Genomic DNA, 20,676 nt, shown 5'->3' with positions numbered 1-20,676 from the left:
GTGCTTGACTTGGAATCGAATCAGAGATCCCTTATATAAGAAGTGAACGTTCTACCATAGAACCATAGTACAGGTGCTAATAGGGACTCAAAAGAATAATTTTGGATGTAATTAAAAAATGGAAGAGAATATGATTGGAACATTGTCTGAGGAGAACCCTATCCTATGAAACTTGATAGAAAGCGCGGTGAAAGGAAAAAGAAGAAGGGTCTAAAGCAGTGGCGGATTCAGGGGGGCAATCGGAGCGACCGCCCCCCCCCAGAAGAGGAAACTTTCTTATTTTATATATAAATAAAACCCATACCAGAGTTTGGAGCTCTTAAAAGTAGCTCTAAGTAGCAGTATTACAACCCACCGCCCCCCCTAGAAGTTGTCCTGCCCCTGGTCTGAAGATGATACAATTTATGAATGATCTTCGAGTGTCTGAGAACTGAGGTGTATAGAAGATTCTCAGTTTGTGCCAATTAACTTCTCAATAACAGAATACACAGAATGATCATCAATGCATAGATGTTAAATTAATACAAATTCTAGAATAGCGTTAACGTGAAACGAAGTAAAAAAAATATACTTATACCAACCTATATATCTCATTCAGCGAAACAAAATAATTGGTTGGGGTGAACTCTCATGCGTAGTTTTTGAGAAAATCGTGTGAAACCTTCTTTTGTAATCCTAAAATTTGATTATGTACGATAACATAAAACTAATACCGAACGATACATTTACAAAGCTCGTTTTTATAATATTAGGAAGGCGACAATACTCAGTATGGGTAATTAAGTAAAGCCTATAATTATGATTAACTCTTAAAATATTTAACTATAATATTTTCAAACATGAAACATATATCAATGAATGAATAGATTACTCCAAGTTGGCCAAATTACATCATTGTCAGCATTACTTGTTTCATTTATCTGTGCGGTTGGTAAAATTGTGAACTAATTTCCTTGTTTAGAAGTGACGTCATTCACATCACAGGGTTGCCAGAGGTACTGGTTTTACTTGAGATTTATTTCATATGAAATTTCGCAAGAAAATGGAAAGGATGTGCTAAGCCAAATCAAATTTAATGTGAGCAGTAGTGTACATACTATAAGTCATTTTATATAAGCCGATGCATTGGCACATATACTTCTAACAGCGACACAGATACTTTTAACAGTGACACAGATACTTCTAACAGCGACACAAATACTTTTAACAGTGACACAGATACTTTTAACGGTGACACAGTTACTTCTGACAGTGATACATATATCCGTAACTGTGTCATACACATACCTGGGAGTAAAGATTGCAAGCATACTCCTCAGAGTAACAAATATACCCCTAAAAGTAAAAAGGATACTTCTAACAATGACAAATATAGGCCTACTCCTAAGAATGACACAATACTCCCAACAATGACATGATACTTCTACCAGTGACACAAATACTCCTAATCTTGACACATACACACCTAACACAACGGTGACATACACACATCTATCAGTGGCAAACATACTTGTACAAGTGACACACATACTCGTAACAATATAACAATACTGCTAACAGTGACACACCTGCTCCTATTAGCGACACACACCTAAGAGTGACACATATATTACTAACAATGAAACGTGTACTCCTAAGAGCGACACTCATATTCCTAACAGCGACAAATACTCTTAACAGTGACTAAAATACTCCTAATAGTGACACATATACTCTTAACAGTGACACACATACTCTTAACAGTGACACATATACTCTTAACAGTGACACATATATTTCTAACAATGGTACACACATCCCTAACAGTGATACAGATACGTACAGATGTAGATTGAATATTTAAGCTAACAGCAATATCATATCCATTTCGATTGTAATGTAAGCCATGATTATTTTATTTTGCAGAGCGTCTGTTCGGGAAGGACTGGCGAGAAGAATGGGTGGTTTTGTACGAGGACAGTACTCTGGCCTGGTTCAAAGAGAAAGGGCGCGGGGAGCCGGAGGGCGGAATCGTCATCAAGGAAGCCCCGGAGATGATGGCGGTGGGACGGTGGACGCTTCGTATTCCGGGAAGGCCAGACCTGCCCAGCGGATGCCACTTCGAGCAGCTGATGGCCTTCGGGAATCGACGTCGAGACAAGGTCCATTGGCTGCTGGCTCAGTCAGAAGATGAAGTCAAGTAAGTTAACGGTTTATTTTAAATCTCTAAGAAAAACCTGAATTCATAATTTTTTGCTGAATATCTACAGATAACTGGAATGTGTGATTAGTATTTGCATTGAAATATTCTAGTTGCAATTAAATTGTCACAATAGTTGTAAATCTCTAAATCAGTTGCAATTAAATCGTCATAATAGTTGTAAATTTGCAAATAAGTTGCAATTAAATCGTTAAAAATAGTTTTAAAACTGTACATCGGTTGCAATTAACTTCTTACAATAGTTGTAAATCTGCAAATCAGTTGCAATTAAAATCGTCACAATAGTTTCAAATCTGCAAATTAGTTGCAATTAAATTGTCACAATAGTTGTAAATCTTGAACTTGTCTGCACGCTAGTGACATCTGTTAGTCCGAGAAAGAAACGATAGGGCATGTGCGACATCAATTAGAATAACTGTTCATCATTAGGAATTAGCGTGGCGTATTGAGACGTTTGCTACGTATAAATAGGATATTCCATATTTTGTTGCATCTTATTATAATAGTAACACTTTCTGAGGGTAATGTTAATTCCTAACTAAACAATCGCCGTTCCCTTCCGTTCACTATGACAGTGCAATATTAAACAACCTTTATCGTCAATCCACATGAAGCGTACTGCCCTTAACACTTACTATTACATGAGAATAAGGTTTTGTAATTATATATATCCTATCTATATATAAGACTACATGAAAGCACTGCCATAAAATAACGGGTACTTCTGGTTGACGTGGAAAGTTAAGATTTAGCATGATTGTAGCTTTTCGAGGCTAACCCAGAGGAAAATTGCCAAAAGTGAATATTTTTAATTTTTAGGGGATCTAAAGGGGGAATGAAGAAATTCCCCATGTTATCTAAATGGACTTTTCTTTTTACTTATAATCTCATGTTTTAGGAACTTGGATTTGAAACCTAAGTAAATCACCAAAAATAAAAATTACGAACTTTAGAGTGTTTTTATGGGGAACTGAAAATCTTTTCCATGTTATTTATATGGGACACCTTCTACATCCCAAAAATATTGGACACTTCTTGTAGGGTTACAATGATTAAATTTGGCATGACTGTACCTTTTTGAGATTAACCCACAGGAAAATTGACAAAAGCAAATTTTTAATATTTAGGGATCTCAAGGAAGAATGAAGAAATTCTCCACTTGAAGTTCGGTATGCTCCTATATTTTCATTACCTTAGCAAATCACCAATAATAATTATTTCCAACTTTAGAGTGGTTTTATGGGGAATTGAAAAATCTTTCCCATGTTATTTACATGAGACATTTTCTACTACCCGAATTGTTTCGGATACAAAATTTTATCTTTTAGGTAGTTGAAATAGGAAAAAAAAAACTTGAAATTCGGTAAAATTGTGGGTTTAAGAGGTGTAAGGCCGTAGGTCGAGCTACGCGGAGGTCTGGTCTGGAGGCAAGGCTCTCAGCTGGTCAAAGGCTAGTATGTACATATAAAGTTCACAAATAACTATTCCATGTCTAGGAGGATATAGCTCAGAAACGTAAATATAGCCACAGCATATCAGCTACACACAGTTGTTTATTCAACACTGCAAGCTTTTGAGCTATTAATTTTATTATATTCTAGACTCAAAATTGGTTATTTGTATTCACAAAACGTTGTACAGTTATCTACAATTAGATACCTCTACGATGTAGGTTAAGAATAGGTGCACCTATAGAAAATAATTACATATATTTCCCCTTTTTTGGACAAGGTAGAATCTTAAAATCTTCAAAAATGATATTTTATAAGCGATTCTTCATCTAGCTTTATTTCATGGTGGTCTTAATCATTATGGCTGGCTATCATACAGCATTTTGTAGGTTGGTAATATTCGACTACAAGTACTTTAAGACCGGGAGCCACGGTGGCTCAGTGGTAGAGAGTTCACCTCTGGTGCATGGGGTCCCGGGTTCAAATCATGCTCTAGCCAAGTGAACTTTCAAGAGTGCGTGTGTTTCCACGGGGTTCTCCCGTTTCCTCCCACTTTCTTCATTCCACCATTTCATTCATTTCTCATTATCACCGTCTCCTTTAGCCTAACCGGCATAACTGTGAGACGTAAAACTCAAAAATTTCATTTCAAGTACCGGTACTTTAAGACCTAACTAAAATTTATTGTTACTGTAAATGTTTCTTCTGAGAATACCAGTGTCATATGGATGGATAAATAGATGTGAGTACATTGGAAAATAACTATGAAAACTCTTGAATGCCTGGAGCAATTTCAACGAAACTTGGTACACATCACCTCTAGCACCTAGGACAACAGGTGACGTATATAAATAATCAAATATGTCCAATATTAGTGTCAAATCCATAAATTTGGGGTTGCTGATATGAATAGTGATACTCTTAATGGTGATTAAGACTCATTCAGCCCGCATTGGGATGAAGGGTGGAAATAAAATGTCCGAAATGTCAAAGGTTAGTGGCGAATTCAGCTTTCGGGATCGGAAAACCGATTGATTCGTTTGAAATGACTTTTGGAACGTAGCTATTACCCACTTCAAACTGGTTACTTTGAATAAAAGGTGTACTCTAGGGGGGTAGGGTATTTCAAAATTTATGACAAAAGTAGAGTACCGGTATCTTATGGATTTTTATTATCACAATTTAATTGAAATGCGTATCCTAAGGGGGGAAAAGAGACTCAAATATTTTCCCTAAACCTATTTTCAACGGGTTATCACCAGGGACGCCGATCCTGGCCTCCCCGAAAGGTCATGTGGGCCCCCCGAATTTTATTTATGAATATATACTTGGCCTAATTTGAATTCAATTTTGTCTTAAAATCGTCATATATATATACCTTCTGCACCTGAATGGGACATCCCCAAACTTACAGAGAAATCGGCGCCCTTGGTTATCAATACAGTTTAATTGAAATGCATATCCATGCCTAAAGAGAAAAGGGACTTAAACACTTTCCTTAAGAGCCTGACTCACTAAAAATAATACAAAATTTATCATTTTTCTTTTCCTTGTTTCTCATAAGTGAAATGAGATAATGAAATGCAACTTACCACAATCATAGATAATGTAATTCTACAACAGAAAATATGAACCTGAAGGAGTTTCAATGTTGCCATCCATAGAAATTACAGTGTTGCCAGAATAACAATGCTCCTAAAATCTAAGTTAAGGCAGTGACTAAAGGAACGAAGTCAACTGAATTTGGTTACGTGTCATGTTTTGGTTTCCTGTGAACTACTTTTTGAATAACAGTTGTGTTTAGTTTGTAATAAACAAAATAGTTTTAACATACAGTTATTAAAACTAAATAACAATGTTAATTAAAAATAATGATACATTTTGTATTTTTTTTAGTGAGTCAGGCTCTTAAAGCTATTTCTCCAGGCGAAATCCGGTTACTTCAGCTCCTACTATTTACGTTCAATAATGATACATTATCATACATACAATTTTACTATTAGAATTTTAGATAGATGATGCATGTGTAGGCCTAGCAGTATACTCGATTCAGTGCCCAGAGTGTTATAGCGGGTGGGTGCATTAGCCAGTGGTGCCCACCCCCCCTCATGTCCATGACGCACCCCCCCTCAATTGTCTATCCGTAGGTGTTCTTCCATGAAAAAAAAATCTTTTTGATTAATTTTTACACTCCCTCAAACATATTTATATAGATTTTCAACCCCCCCAAATATTTCAATGACGCAGTTTGCGTCATAGCCCCCCTTGTGGGCACCCCTGCATTAACAGCTCTCAGGTACTGAAGTGTAAACAAGCGAACTGGAGATGCCTAGGCAAGCACCTCTTTTCCTCATCAAGATCAATGGCACGACTTAAACCTATCATTTCATTAGAACAGATTTGCATGGTCCACCTAGGGAAGAACTCCTTTTCGTACCGTAACGGATTATAAGAGACGAATCGTACTATCTATGATCAGGCATTGGACCATACAATGTGGCCATTCCACGGAATGACAGATATCTTACCGTAACGGATAATAAGAGACGAATCGTACATACCTAAGATCAGGCAATGCACCATAGAATGTGGCCATTCCACAGGATGACAGACATCTTACCGTAACGGATCATAAAAGACGAATCGTGCATACCTAGGATCAGGCAGTGCACCATACAATGTGACCATTCCACAGGATGACAGACATCTTACCGTAACGGATCATAAAAGACGAATCGTGCATACCTAGGATCAGGCAGTGCACCATACAATGTGGCCATTCCACAGAATGACAGACATCTTACCGCAACGGATCATAAGAGACGAATCGTACATACCTAAGATCAGACAGTGCACCATACAATGTGACCATTCCACAGGATGACAGACATCTTACCGTAACGGATCATAAAAGACGAATCGTGCATACCTAGGATCAGGCAGTGCACCATACAATGTGACCATTCCACAGGATGACAGACATCTTACCGTAACGGATCATAAAAGACGAATCGTGCATACCTAGGATCAGGCAGTGCACCATACAATGTGACCATTCCACAGAATGACAGACATCTTACCGTAACGGATCATAAAAGACGAATCGTGCATACCTAGGATCAGGTAGTGCAATATACAATATGACGTGGTGTGTGTGTGTGTGTGTTTGTGTGTATGTAAGCACCATGCGAGTACAACTTGAATATTGATTTACAGATAATAACGATAAAGGCGAAAACAAGAAGTAACCAAAAAAATAGCCGGTTTTTTCAGTGCTTGTCAACAATTTTTCTTATGTTTTTGTAGTTAGTTTAAGAAAAAAATATTCTAATTCGTAAACTTCTGTTTAATGTCCCTGAAGTTAAACGTTTGTTTCACAGTTATCATATTTTTTCTACTTCCAACACTCGAGAACAATATTTTTTTATTAGGACGGATCCAACATTACAAGCCAATATATCTATATAGTACTGAATGGGCATTTTTCTGGATCCGAAAACACGATAAGTAATTATAAAATACTTTCATCTATATTTTCAGAAAAAAATGATAGTACTAGATTGTTTTTATAAGAGAAGGAATATAGATGAAGTGTAAGATCCAATTTTCATGTTAAATCAATTATTCTTCTCTTAAACAAGTATGTTGAATTTGGAGTTTTGTCGTGATCTGGACCTGATAAACCCCCGTGACTGCGCCCCTGATACGCGAAATCATGATTTTTGTATAGTAATTCAAGATAATTGTCACATAATTGTGAAAATGTAAGGGAGAAGCTAGGAACTCTCAGCAACGCATTTCAAACTCCGCCACGGTTTTTCCCAAAAGAAATAAAGAAGATAGAAATGAAATCTTTGAATTTTACGTTCCACGATTATGCCGGATAGACTAAAGGAGGCGGCGATGATGAGAAATGAATGTAATGGTGGTATGAATAAAGTAGGAGAAAACAGAACCCCGATAAAAACCCACGCATACAGTGTTGTCCACCACAAAGTTCACTTGGCGCGAGCTGGGATCGAATCAGGTACCCCATGCACCATAGGTTAACGCTCTATCACTGAACCACCGCGGTCCCTAAAGAAAAGAGACTGATGTTGATGAAAATCAATCTTTATAGCCATTGGTTAACGAAACTGCTATCTGCGCACTATATTCTAGGTTCGATTTTTGGTAAGGCCGGAGATATAAAGCCGAGAAAAGTTCCGTATCTCACTCTATTTAGTGTCTTCTGTCTTATATAGCTACGCTCCCAATAAGAGTGGACTTTACTTTTGAAAGAATAAATCAATCAATCAAACTTCTCTTTGTTTTCTTTCCTTGAATACCGTAGTTGTCACTTCATGCAATATACATGATGTTTCAAAAAGAATGACCTGATTTTAAAAGTCCATATGTATTGATAAAAACATACTGTAAAAATGCGATAAATTGAAAAATACTCATTAAAGTTTTAGATATGCTATCAAGGGTGACCATCAGACGGGCAAGGTTGGGCGTTTGCCCACTCTAGCGGAAATTGTACTTCGGAAGATCGAAAACCCAATAGATTTTTTTAAAAAAATAGTTACAGCAAAATTTGAGACTACATTTGAAATGTCGCTTATACTTCTCCCCCCCCTGGAAATCACAACATGGGCGCCCTTGTATGCTATTACAAATGCTCTATGCGTCCAGCACCAGCAGCACGATAGCTAAATTCATCTAGTCGCTAGTTAAATTCGTCATAAACTTTACACAATGTATCTGCGTTTACAGCAGTTATCCTGCACAAGCATCCTGTCCCTTCAGTTCGGAGATACTAACAACGAATGTTATTGGGTGCAAGCGGATCAATGCCAAAACGGCGACGAAAAGCTCGCTGGGCCGAAATCACTGATTCAGTGTTTGCAAACTAAAGCACAGAAAACGCGTTCTGTTGAGCGGACGCCATCTTACCTCTGACTGACTGCAAACTGAGAAGACGGATTCATTAATATCTAACGGCGATTTTCTGAAGCTCTAGCCCATGCCCATTCAAACAACACTCATTTCCTTGCCGACACGTTCCATGTTTCGTAATTATTACCGTCTACAATCAGAGCATTCTTTTTGAAACATGATGTATTTTAGATATAGTTAAATTGCTCTTCTTCGTATTATCTCTTCGTTGTAAGTAGCTAATAGTAGTGTACGCTTTTTCTCTTTTCAGTGATTGGATGACTGCCATCAGCAATACCGTAAGTATTCTACTACACTATTGGAAAGAATTTTTTAAAAGATTTTTTCTTTTAAACGATTTAAAGCCATTGGTAGATTCTAATACTAGTCTCTACAAGAAAGCTACTGTTCATTTGATATACTTAAATTGTCCTCTGTAATCACAATATACGATATACTGAAATGAAAATCTCTTACAATTCTTCTGTTATGAACTTCGAACTGCATTAAGTACAGCTCACAGATGACGAGAAGAACCCTAGCAGAAGTAGTGTGACGTAGGTATGGGCTCGCCCACTTTTCGCACGCGGGTTTCAAATGACACCGCGGAATACCACACAGATAACTACCCGGAGTAGCAGACGACATCTAAGTATAGACCATACCTCAAAAACCGAAAATGGACTTGACCGTATCGTTGACCTTTCCCCGCTGCCCCTGTTTTAGGGTTCTTCTCGTCACCAAAATGGGGATAAGTACAAGAAGTTTCTCTTTCACAGTTTAGTGAATTCTGCACAAGAAACAGCATAATTTTATGTAGAATTTTCACTATGTTCTAATGCCACATGTTTTTACTGTAATACATTCAGTATGCACTAACATACAACAATGCTTTTGCGTTTTCATATTCTTTAGGTGTAGGATATAAAACAAGATCAGTTTCTAGCATGAAATAGCTGAATTGGTCGTTCTTCGCCACAGAAAGAAAAGGTTTCTGCAAAGTCTTTTAACCCTTTCCTCTCCTTAGAACAGATTCCGTGAATATCACACAGTGCCCATTATCGAACAATTTCGCACGGTCCTGTTTATCAGATTAATCATTCTGCAGGTGTCGTGCATTTTCACACAGTCCACCTGTCAATCACGTGATTCATCATTTCAAACACGTTTCCATTGCAGTGTTGGGGATCGGAAATTGATCGTTTCTACACTGCGGTTAAGTTGATCTAAAGCTGTATTTTTAGAAATTAATATATGCCAACAATAAAGTCATTCTCAGCAAAAAAGACTACAGTGTAAATCAAATCAGAGCTCATTGTTTAAAAAATTGAAATATGAATTAAATAAACTTTTAATTTGTGGTTGTGCCTTTCCTGTTCTTACTTACAAGGGAAGTTTGGGAGAAAACACTCGCCTGCAGAGGAGGTACACAGAGAAAAATCCGTTCCCCGGACAGTGGTATATTGTACAAATATACGGTATCCTCTTGCTTACTAAGGAAATCAGTACGGAGAATACGTTATCCGTATGCTACATAAGCACTGCCCTTAGATGTTACATCATGCCGTAGCAGGATGTCTGACATCTAACATTTTTCCGTATATCACATGCATATACTTATGTTACCTTCGTCAGCCATATGTTATATACGTCCATTTGTATGTGAGATCCTGACCGCCTACATTGTTTCATACGGAAAGTACGCATATATGGAACACTTATACGGAAAGTACAGTATTATAAAACATGCGTTTTCAGTTATACGTCTGCTGTAGGTTAAGTCCAAAAACTACAGGAATTACGCATGTAACCATCTTTTTAAGTACGTCACCTACATTTTTTTCTCAGTGTAAGCATGCCATTTGTAAGATCAATTTATGCTAATTACAACAAGCTAATAAAATTCCTGTACGGTTGACAATTGTTCTAGAGATTCAACGCTAAGTGAACGATTGCGCCTCCTAGCGATCTACCGTTATTATGCAGTTTTCAACAACACCAACATATTTGTACATAGTATGGAATTTCTTTATCTGGATGTGGTGGACAAACACCGTGCTCGTGGGTTTTTTCGGGGTTCTCCCGTTTCCTCCCACCTTCTTCATTTCACTCATTTCTCATCATCACCGTCTCCTTTAGCCTAGGGGGCGCGGTGGCTCAGTTGAGCTCGTCGTCTCGAGCTGTTCACATCGTGAGTAGTGTTGGTCCCATTAGAGTGCCTGATATCGCTACTCATACGTTAGTTGAAAAGACTCGTGCTTTTTCCACAAGTTTGTGCTTTAGTGTGCTCGGTGAATTCTCACCCTGTGTGTACAGTGTTTTGCAGTTTAATAGCTTGTAGTAGTATGGAATATAAGAAGGACTTACAATTTCAATTAATATTTGACCGAAGATATAGAAATGTAAAACCTAATGCTAGTCAAGTATATCAGTGGTTGGAAAATAAGTTTCCTCGTATCTTCGACAACATTTGTGCGCTCCAGTTACATGCGGAATCATATAGCATATATATTAAGTTTAAAGATTTACAAGCCTATGAACATTTCGCAGCAACAGCTCCTTCGTCTGTAGAATTCACGCATGTGTCTGGGGAAACAAGCACAGTAAGGATAGTCCCCGCTGATGACCCCATTCGGTTGGTGCGTATATATGACTTTCCTCTTGAATTACCGTTATCATTCCTAGAAGATCATTTCAAAAGTTATGGTAAAGTGCGCAAAGTGGAACCACAATTATGGAGTGCCCCTTTTCCCCCTGGCATAGACAGTGGCGTACGTATTGTTCATATGGAAATACATAAGCATATACCATCCCGTATCATAGTGCACGGTTGTAAGGTGAGTGTGTCTTATGAAGGGCAGCCTATTACTTGTTTCAGATGTCAGAGCAATTTTCATACGATAGCCACGTGTCATTTGAAGAACGCAAAACCAACTACGGCCGCCCCTGAACAGCCGTCTTTACACATGACGGAGATTGGCAAAGTGCATCGCTCTTTTCCCTCTTCTGTCCCGCCTTCGCTCTCTGTCCCTGCCCCCCGGGTCCCTGCTCAGAGTTCCTCAGGCTTGCCTTCATTGACTGATACCACCGAGTTTCCAGTGTTAGTACGAACTCCCCAAGTGAATTCATCTCTAACAAATAATGTTTTAGTTATGGAAGATTCTGAAGTGAAACTGCGACCCCCGCCTTTACAGAATACGCCTGTGGATGTCATGGAACTTGACTCGACTCGTCCGTCGGGGCAGGAAGTGTTAACAGTTCAGTCTGGTTCTTCGTCTGAAGTGCAAGACAATAATGTCCCGTCTTCAGCTGAACATACTGTTACTTCTGTGCAAGCTGATTTTTCTTCACAACAAAAAAGAAGGAAAGTTACTCGAACGTCTACACGAAAGAAGGAACAGAGTGCCCTTGATGTTACACGAGGGATAGACCAAGCTGAGCCACGCGAATTACGATCACAACATCGGGCAATATCTGACTCAGAATTGCCCTGAGGCGTGGTGTGTTTACTCTTCGCTATTGACCTTCACACCTGCTTTCCAGGGCTTCGTCCGCATTGTCTGTTATGAGGTATATGGCAGTGTTAGTTTTTGTGTTCGTACAGGAAAGTTCACTCGGTTTGTTTTCTATTCGTCTCAAAATGCGTCACTTTACTAGTGTTCATGGGAAAGAATTCCTTTCACCTTTGTAAGTACTTTTTTCTTTTTGTTATAGTTTTCTTTTTGAGTGGTTTTATAATGTTACCAGTAAATTCATTTAAGTTAATATCACTCAATATTCATAGAATCAGTTCCGATCATAATAAGGCCCTTCTAAAACAGTTCATCGAAAGCCGCCGACCAGACGTGTGTTTTCTACAAGAAATAAGTTCTCTGCTTACATCTTTGGATTTTCTTACCAATTATCAAGTTATTATTAACCGCGACCAAGAGACTGGGGTTGCGATTTTGGTGCGAAAGGGTCTGAGTTATGATCGTGTTGTATTAGCCCCCGAAGGAAGGGCTATACGTTGTTATATTCAGAACATTTGTTTTATAGCTTTATATGGTCATTCTGGCTTTACACGTACAAAAGAGAGGAACGAGTTTTATGCAACTACCATTCCTTCTTTACTTCCTCCGGGAATTCCTCATTGTATAATTGCCGGAGATTTCAATGCAATTGTAGATCCCCGAGATTCTCTGACGCCTACCACGTCTTGTCCTACTTTGTCAGAGCTTATTCGTGTCCTAAAGTTAAAAGACGCTTTAGTTGTGTCAAACTCTAAGCATGTATTCACCCACTGCACTACTACGACGAAGAGTAGAATCGACCGCGCTTACATTTCAGAGAGTTTATGCACTGCGGTGATACAACAAAATACAATTCCTGTGGCGCTGTCCGATCATGCCTCGATTGAAGTAGCCTTTAAAATGCCTTTCTTGCTACCACCGGCCCGGGGCCCTTCCTATTGGAAGATTAATAATGACATCATGTCTCGCCCGCAGGTTGTAGAGGAATTCTCGCGTCGCTTACCTTATTGGTGCAGCATGCAGCGGTACTACCCCTCTGTTACTTCTTGGTGGAATTTATATTGTAAACCTAAATTACGCAGTTTTTTTCAATGGCAAGGGCGGGTCGCGAGGGAAGACGACCACCATTTACATGAATTTTTATATCAAGCTCTCTGTGAATTTTGGAATGCTCCGCCTTCTCTGGAGAACCTGGCTTGTATTAACGGTATCAAACACCGATTGAAAACTATTTACTCCCACACGTCGATTAGTGCGTATTTGTCGGAAGACTTTTATCATCGCTTTCCGGAGGAGACTATAACTATTTATCATGTTGATTGGATTTTGCGACAACGGCGTTCCACCGCCATTCATTCTCTCATTCTGGGAGATGGCACTACTACTACTAATTGTTCGCAGATTTTACAAGAGTTCACGCGCTACTATACAGACTTTGCACGTGCGCGTCCCATAGACTACTCATATGCCCCGGAGTTTTTGTCCACGTTATCTCACCATCTCACGGATGACGAGTGTCAGACATTGATCAATCCCATTAGTGCGGAGGAAATTTTCGCAGTCCTCAGGCGGGCAAAGGGCAGTAGTGCCCCCGGAGAAGACGGATTAAATATCCAGTTTTATAAACAGTATTGGTCTCACCTCAGTCCCTCTATTACCGCTTTATTCAATGCTTGGTTACAAGGCGAAGCAGTGGGTCGTAATACCGCTATCTTAGTCCTCATTCCGAAATCCCGCACAGCGCATTATGTTCAGGACTATCGACCTATTTCTTTATTGCCCGTCGATCTTAAGTTGTTCACTAAAGTGCTTACAGCCCGACTTCGACCAATCATCCGTCACTACATTAGTCCTTATTAGGCAGCACTCCATGCTACGCATAACCTGTCATATACTCTTCGTTCTTTGCGCGATATTTTTGCTTATTTTCATTTTCGGCAGGTGCCTGCGGGTGCATTAGCTGTAGATTTAGAAAAAGCGTACGACAGTTTGGATCACAGTTTTTTGTTGCAGGTGCTGGAAGCCTGGAGGTTTCCTTTAGCCTTCCGCACAGTCATTAACAATTTATATACCACGGCCAATTTCCGTATACAGATTAACGGACACCTGTCCCCTCTTATTCCGCCGAAACGTGGATTAAGGCAAGGATGTTCTTTGTCAACGATACTTTTTGCACTCGCATTTGATCCTTTACTTCGACAGTTGGCCACCCTGCACCCCCTGGACCCTCCCGTTTTTTGAGTCAAAATATATTCGGGTATGCGGATGACGTCACCATCACCGGAGTGGATCCTGTTCTTATGGCGCGGGTTTTTGCAGTGTTGCAACGTTTTGCACTTTGTTCCGGATTACAGTATAATGTACAGAAAACTAACCTATTACAGTTCAATGGTTTCCATTTACCTGCTAACGAGCCCGGGGTGCCGTGTGTACCTCACGTCACTTCCTTGAAGATCTTAGGTATCCCGTTTACGTCACAGCCTACTCCCCTTTTCGAGGAGATTTGGTCCCCGTTGTTGTTACAAATTCGGCAGCTTTTGTTTTCACAGCGTTTCCGTCGCCTTCATTTAATTCATCGTATTCACTTTATCAATATTTACATTGCACCCAAGCTGTGGTACCGGGCTCGAATTTTCCCCTTACCGGAATTGTTCGCTAAGCGGTTTGACTCCTTATTCCTATGGAATATATGGCGTGGCTTCTATTTTCGTATTCCACGTGCAGGACTCTATCTTCCCCGTTCACAGGGAGGGTTGGGTCTAGTACATCTCAGATTGAAATGTCAAACTCTGTTTATGCTCGATTTCTACGCGGCAGTTGCTATTAACGAATCCTTCACACAGCAATGGATACGATGTTTTTGGCCTAGTTATGAATTCCCTGTGAGCCCCCCGTTTATTAACTTTGCTGATTGTTGTCCGACGTACATTACTTCACTAATACGTTATTGGACATACAGTGGTGTGGTTCTCTGCCCTACAGGATACAATTCTCGCACTTTGTATAACTTCCTTCTCTCGTTGCCTAACGATCAGATTATTCTCCGAATTCCTCACCGATATCCTCAGACTACGTGGTCACAGGTATGGGCTAATATCTTTGCCCCGGTATTACCTTCATACCTACAGGTTGAATGGTTTCAAGTGGTGCATCAGTTGGTGCCTACGCGCTCTCGTTTATTTGAACTGAAACGTGTTCCTGACCCACTGTGTTCTCGATGCGCCAAAGAAGATACTCTATCCCACCGGTACGATCAGTGTGTGGGTGCTCCAGCTATCTGGAACTGTCTCACGTCCTTCTTAGGACGAATTTGTCGTCGACCTCCACACCAGTTCACAGTATCCTATGTTTTGTTTCCGGATTTTCGTTATTTTCCACAGACCAAACACCACGCTGTGCTTTTTATACTGGCGTGTACAATTGTGTATATCCATCGCCATGTGCCTTTGCTGGATGCTCGCACCTACTTGGATTTTTTAAAACGCACTCGCCGAAAGCTCTTTTCCCCCGAGTTGGACAGGCAGTATTTTAGTAGGTTTTTAGAAGTGGTGTTGCAGTAATCTCCTTCCTTCTCGTTAAAAAAAAAAAAAAGCTACAACTCAGGATGTAGGTTTATCTTTTCGTTTTTATTTTTTTTTTTCGTGGTTATTGTTATACTTACATTTTCCTTTTCTTGTATGTAAGACATATTGTATTGTAGTACCCTAGGAGTCAGTCTGGTTCTTGTACACTTTTTGTATAAAGACAAGCATATGAACAATAAAACTAGTGGCTCAGTGGTAGAGCGTTCACCTCTGGTGCTTGGGGTCCCGGGTTCGATCCCAGCCCCTGCCAAGTGAACTTTGTGGTGGACAAACACCGTGCTCGTGGGTTTTCTCGGGGTTCTCCCGTTTCCTCCCACTTTATTCATTCCACCATTTCACTCATCTCTCATTATCACCGTCTCCTTTAGCCTAACTGGCATAACCGTGGGACGTAAAACTCAAAGATTTCATTTCATTTTTTTTCCTTTAGCCTAACCGGCATAACCATGGGACGTAAAACTAAAGATTTCATTTCATTTCATTTTTTTTCTTTATCTGGACGTTATGATGTACCAACGAAGCAATCAAATAAAGTTTGTATGCATGCTAATGAGTCAGTGCCGATCACCGTGATATATTGGATTGTTTCAGTTTGCGTTCCACAAGGCAGGTTACCGAACAAATTTATATACAGTTTGAATCACCTGTCGAATTTGCTTTTAACTTTGGTTATGCGAACTGTTCCCTAGACGGATGCAGCGCAATTGCACATATAAATGTTCATAATATAAGGAAGTCTTTTGCCCGCGTCATTTCGTTATAGAACAGAACAACTGATCAATTTTCATCTCTAATTTATCATTATTGTGAACAGTATAATGACTAATTTTAAATAAAAAAAACGTTAATTATTGCAAAACAGTTTTTTCTGTTACCTCCGATACATTTCAATTCGTATGTCAATATTCGCTGCTAATAATGTTGTACTTAACATGCTTAAATGCGCATATATACTCTTGTTGTAATCAGCATGAATTGGTCCTTCAAATGTCATGCTTAGTTTCTCTGCAGGCGAGTACTTTCTCCCGAACTTCCCTTGATAGTCCACTCTGCAGTTCCATAGTAAGTTGCCGTTCTTGCCAATTATACCAGTATTGTATGCATTGCAGAGATGTGAGAAAGTAAAACGTGGTAGAAAGTGTCATAAAATGTGCTGAATTTTGAAATTTTGAAAAAATGAAAATGGACGGTTGAATACATGTAGAACGAAGTTTGTATCAAGTTAATGTAAGTTTACAATTCTTCTATTGGTTCTATGCCACCGCCATGTAGCTTATCTTCTCTCAATGGTTTCCAGCGATACGTTATCTTCTCCCTACTTTGTGGTGGACAAACACCGTGCTCGTGGGTTTTCTCGGGGTTCTCCCGTTTCCTCCCACGTTCTTCATTCCACCATTTTCATTCATTTCTCATAATCACCGTCTCCTTTAGCATAACAAGCATAATCGTGGGACGTAAAACAAAGATTTCCTTTATTTTATCTTCTCCCTAAATATAGAAGAAATAAACGTGTTTGTTGCGAATGATTTGTTCATACAAAGATTTGGAAACTTCCGAAGTCAAAATTTCATATTTTATAATTCGTTTCTTTTGATTTCGGTTAAGAATAGATATGCCAGTCTTCTATAGAAATCGGTTACAATGAATTTGTGTTATTTGAAATGAAAAGTCAAAGATTTAAGATCCGTGTCAGGTTAAAGAAAGCAGGTCAAATAACAAAATCCTCAGTACTATCGTAGAGAAATCAAAACAAAGATATTATTCTTGAGAAGGAGATGGTAATTAGAACCCTTGACTTTATCGTGTCACACAGCTGTGTTCACTCTGTCACTCGAGATGAAAGAAGAATTTTTTTTAGTTAGATAAATAATCTCCTACTTTCCCTAAAGATTTTTCCAGAGGCAAAGGGTGAGATTATGTGATAGGTTTCTGAGAGAGAAAGGGAGAGAGTGATTGACAAGGTAACTAATTTTCCATCGTTGATACTTTGGCAGTGTGCTTGTTCATTCAGTCGCAAATTTTCCATTTTCCGCAAATCAATCAAACTGACGTCAAATTTGACGTCACAGAAGAGCTATTTTATTATATCTCAGGGGAAAGATAGCGATATACTGACTGAATGACTTTTTAAGTATTTTTAAATACTTTTAACTCTCTTTCTTTCCCTTTGTGTGTGTGTGTGTGTAGGGGGGTGTATGTAAATCACCATGCGAACATACGAGGGCCGTATGAAAAGTAATCTCCGATTGACTAAACAAGAAACACCAAAGTAAATTAGCAGTAGAATTATACACATCTGAATATATACACATTATTAGTAGAATTTATTATACACATCTGAAAACTACACATTTGCTCTATTTTTCAACATAAACATATTTGCACATAAACACATTTATCATATTTGCACTATTAAAAATTCCATCAGCATAAAAATCTTCCGTCTGTGCCTTGAGCCAGCCTCTGACATCATCTTTCAGCTCTTCATCATCACCAAAGCACTGAGATCTAAACCACTTCTTAGTATGCATGAAGAGATTGCGGAACGTCGATTTTCACGAACTTTTCCATCAATTTTCTGAACGAATACATCAGTGACCACTGATGGCCTGCCACTCCTCTCTTCGTCATGAATGTTTGTTTGTCCACTTTCAAATGAACAAACCCATTCACGAACAACTTCTTCCCTCATCACACTTGGTCCATACACGGCACAAAGTTTCCGATGAATAGCTGCCGCCGATTTTTTTTTTCCGTAAGAAAACGTATAACAGCTCGCACCTCGCACTTGGCGGGGTTTTCTATTGTACCACACATTTAGAGACGCTGCAAAAGTAGAACAAGTGATCAGATAACCTTCACTCTACCACGGCTGGATGCAGACTGACCTTCCGCGTACGTCTGTGAAAAGATGGTAGCACTGCTCCCACTTCTTCACGCACAATGACCAATCAGAGGTTATTTTCGAACGCTCCTCGTTATTTTGAAATTTGAATTTCAGATGATAATGTTAGAGGCGAAAATAAGAAATAACCAAAAAATATCTCCAACTTTCGTCAGTACTAGTCCACAATTTTCCTCTAATTTTCGAATTAGTTTCGGCGGATTACTTCTTCTAATTCGTAAATGCCTGTTTAATGTTCGTAATGTGAGACATTTGTTTCTCAGAATTATCATATGCTTTTCTACTTCCAACACCCGAGGTCAATAAAGATAGTATTCACACTGCAGAAGGTCAGAAGTACATAAAATAAGGAGAATATGATTTTTTTTAGATATCGTCAAGATAAGCTTAGATGAAAGTGATTCCTGTTAAAACACATAGGACACCTACAGTAGTTTGGCAGGCAAAAGTTATTTTTCCGAGAAATTTCCCAGAAACTACGCAAACAACAATCAAATGCAGGCCCTCCGTGAACTCCTGCTGCAGGCAACGCTAGTTTACATAGTTGCTTCGAAACTTTATTTCTTGGCTGAATATAAATATGGTACTATTGTCAATCACATCCTCACTCGACTAATGTCCCACTCGTGCTTAGCACCATGCCACCATTTTTAGCTCCTAGTGCAAGCATACGGAAGCTCAAAATTTCACTCCAGGTTATGTGTGTGTACGTACTTTATTTCAAGGTAATTACTTTCCGAATCTGAACCAAATTTGTTGGGCAAGTAGGCCATCGTCTAGGAAATAAATACTAGTACTTGGTGGGCCAGCTTACTCAGAAACAGGCTCAGCTGGGTTTGGTCGGGCTCAAATTATATTTGGTACTGGATTTCTCGCTAACTATAGGCCGGATCTAAAGAAAAAAAATTGGTAAGTATGTAGCTCATGGTCTAAGGAATAAAAATTGCTATATTTGGTGGCCGGACTCGAACAGGACAGGTTTGGATCAGCCGAGTTTGGCTTATATATGTTACTTTCTTTATCGTTAACTATTGGCCGGATCTAAAGCAAATTTGGTGAGCAAGTAGCCCGTCATCTAAGGAATAAAGATTGTTATATTTGGTGGCCGGACTCGACCAGGACAGGTTTGGATCGCCCGAGCTTGGCTTGTATATGGTACTTTATTTGTCGCTAACTATTGGCCGGATCTGAGTCAAATTTGATTTACCAGTAGTCCATCATCTAAAGAATAAAGTTCGTAATATTGATGTCGGAGGTCGAGCATGGGCACCTGACCAGGCTCGGCTCGGCTCGGCTTGGTTTGTATGTGGTTCTTTATATCTCGGTAATTACTGGTCGGATATGGACGAAATTTGGTGAACAAGTAGCCCATGGTTTAAGAAGTGAAGCTCACTACATTTGGTGGCCGAGTTTGGCCAGGAACAGGACCGACGTTTGTAACAGAGGCTGTGCTTCAAAGCTTTGCACGCCGGGAACTTCTGAGTTTGGTTCACATTGGTTTGTTTCTATCTAAATATTGTATTATATTGTAACACCAACTACTGTTTCTAATTTCATATCCATCATAAATTCAATAAACAACTTTTCGTCTTTATGAATTTATTAAGAATATCTACTGCTATACCACAAGTTATTAGTTGTCAATCTTAATTAAGTGTACAATTTAATATTCAACATGTCACCAGAGAGGTCTCCCATTTTAATACCGCTAATGTCTGATCTATCACACTGTAAGCCAAGTTTTTAAATTTCAGGGCTACTTTTCATTTTAGAAAGTATTAGCGGGCTACTATTAATAATACAGATCAGAGAAGTCCAACTGTTATTTAAGGTGGATCACTAGGTGTTCTTGGTGCTGTGCTAAACACTGCTTGAATAGTGCGATGTTACCAGATAGTGTTGAATGTTTACTGATGAAATATAATAAAGAAAGTAATCATGGAATTATGCTTGGAAACGTACTTGAGAAATTAGTTTACGATCCCTCAGCTAAGTTCCTCTTCTCGAACTGCAACGCTAGAATCCAGGAATTTTCGTATTGTGACTACCACAGTAAACGTACAAATTTGACAGCGACACATTATGGCGTTCTGCGCAAGTTCCT

The 20,676-nt window shown here is 39.1% G+C and overlaps 1 protein-coding gene across 3 annotated transcripts in view; it reads left to right on the top strand.

The window, feature by feature from the left end:
* LOC145663845 (uncharacterized) overlaps positions 1-20,676 on the top strand; it is a 586,816-nt gene that overhangs the window by 363,723 nt on the left and 202,417 nt on the right. For all 3 annotated transcript variants that reach the window (XM_081729963.1, XM_081729961.1, XM_081729962.1), the window contains exons 3-4: positions 1,906-2,179; positions 8,843-8,870. In XM_081729963.1, the coding sequence (XP_081586089.1) occupies positions 1,906-2,179; positions 8,843-8,870 (302 nt within the window). The remainder of the gene's footprint in view (positions 1-1,905; positions 2,180-8,842; positions 8,871-20,676) is intronic.

The sequence above is a fragment of the Thermobia domestica genome, chromosome 11 (genome assembly GCF_964235325.1).
Source record: "Thermobia domestica chromosome 11, izTheDome1.hap1.1, whole genome shotgun sequence".
NCBI classification, from domain to species: Eukaryota; Metazoa; Arthropoda; class Insecta; order Zygentoma; family Lepismatidae; genus Thermobia; species Thermobia domestica.
The sequence above is the reverse complement of the archived record's forward strand: the minus strand, read 5'-3'. Positions and strand labels throughout refer to the sequence as shown.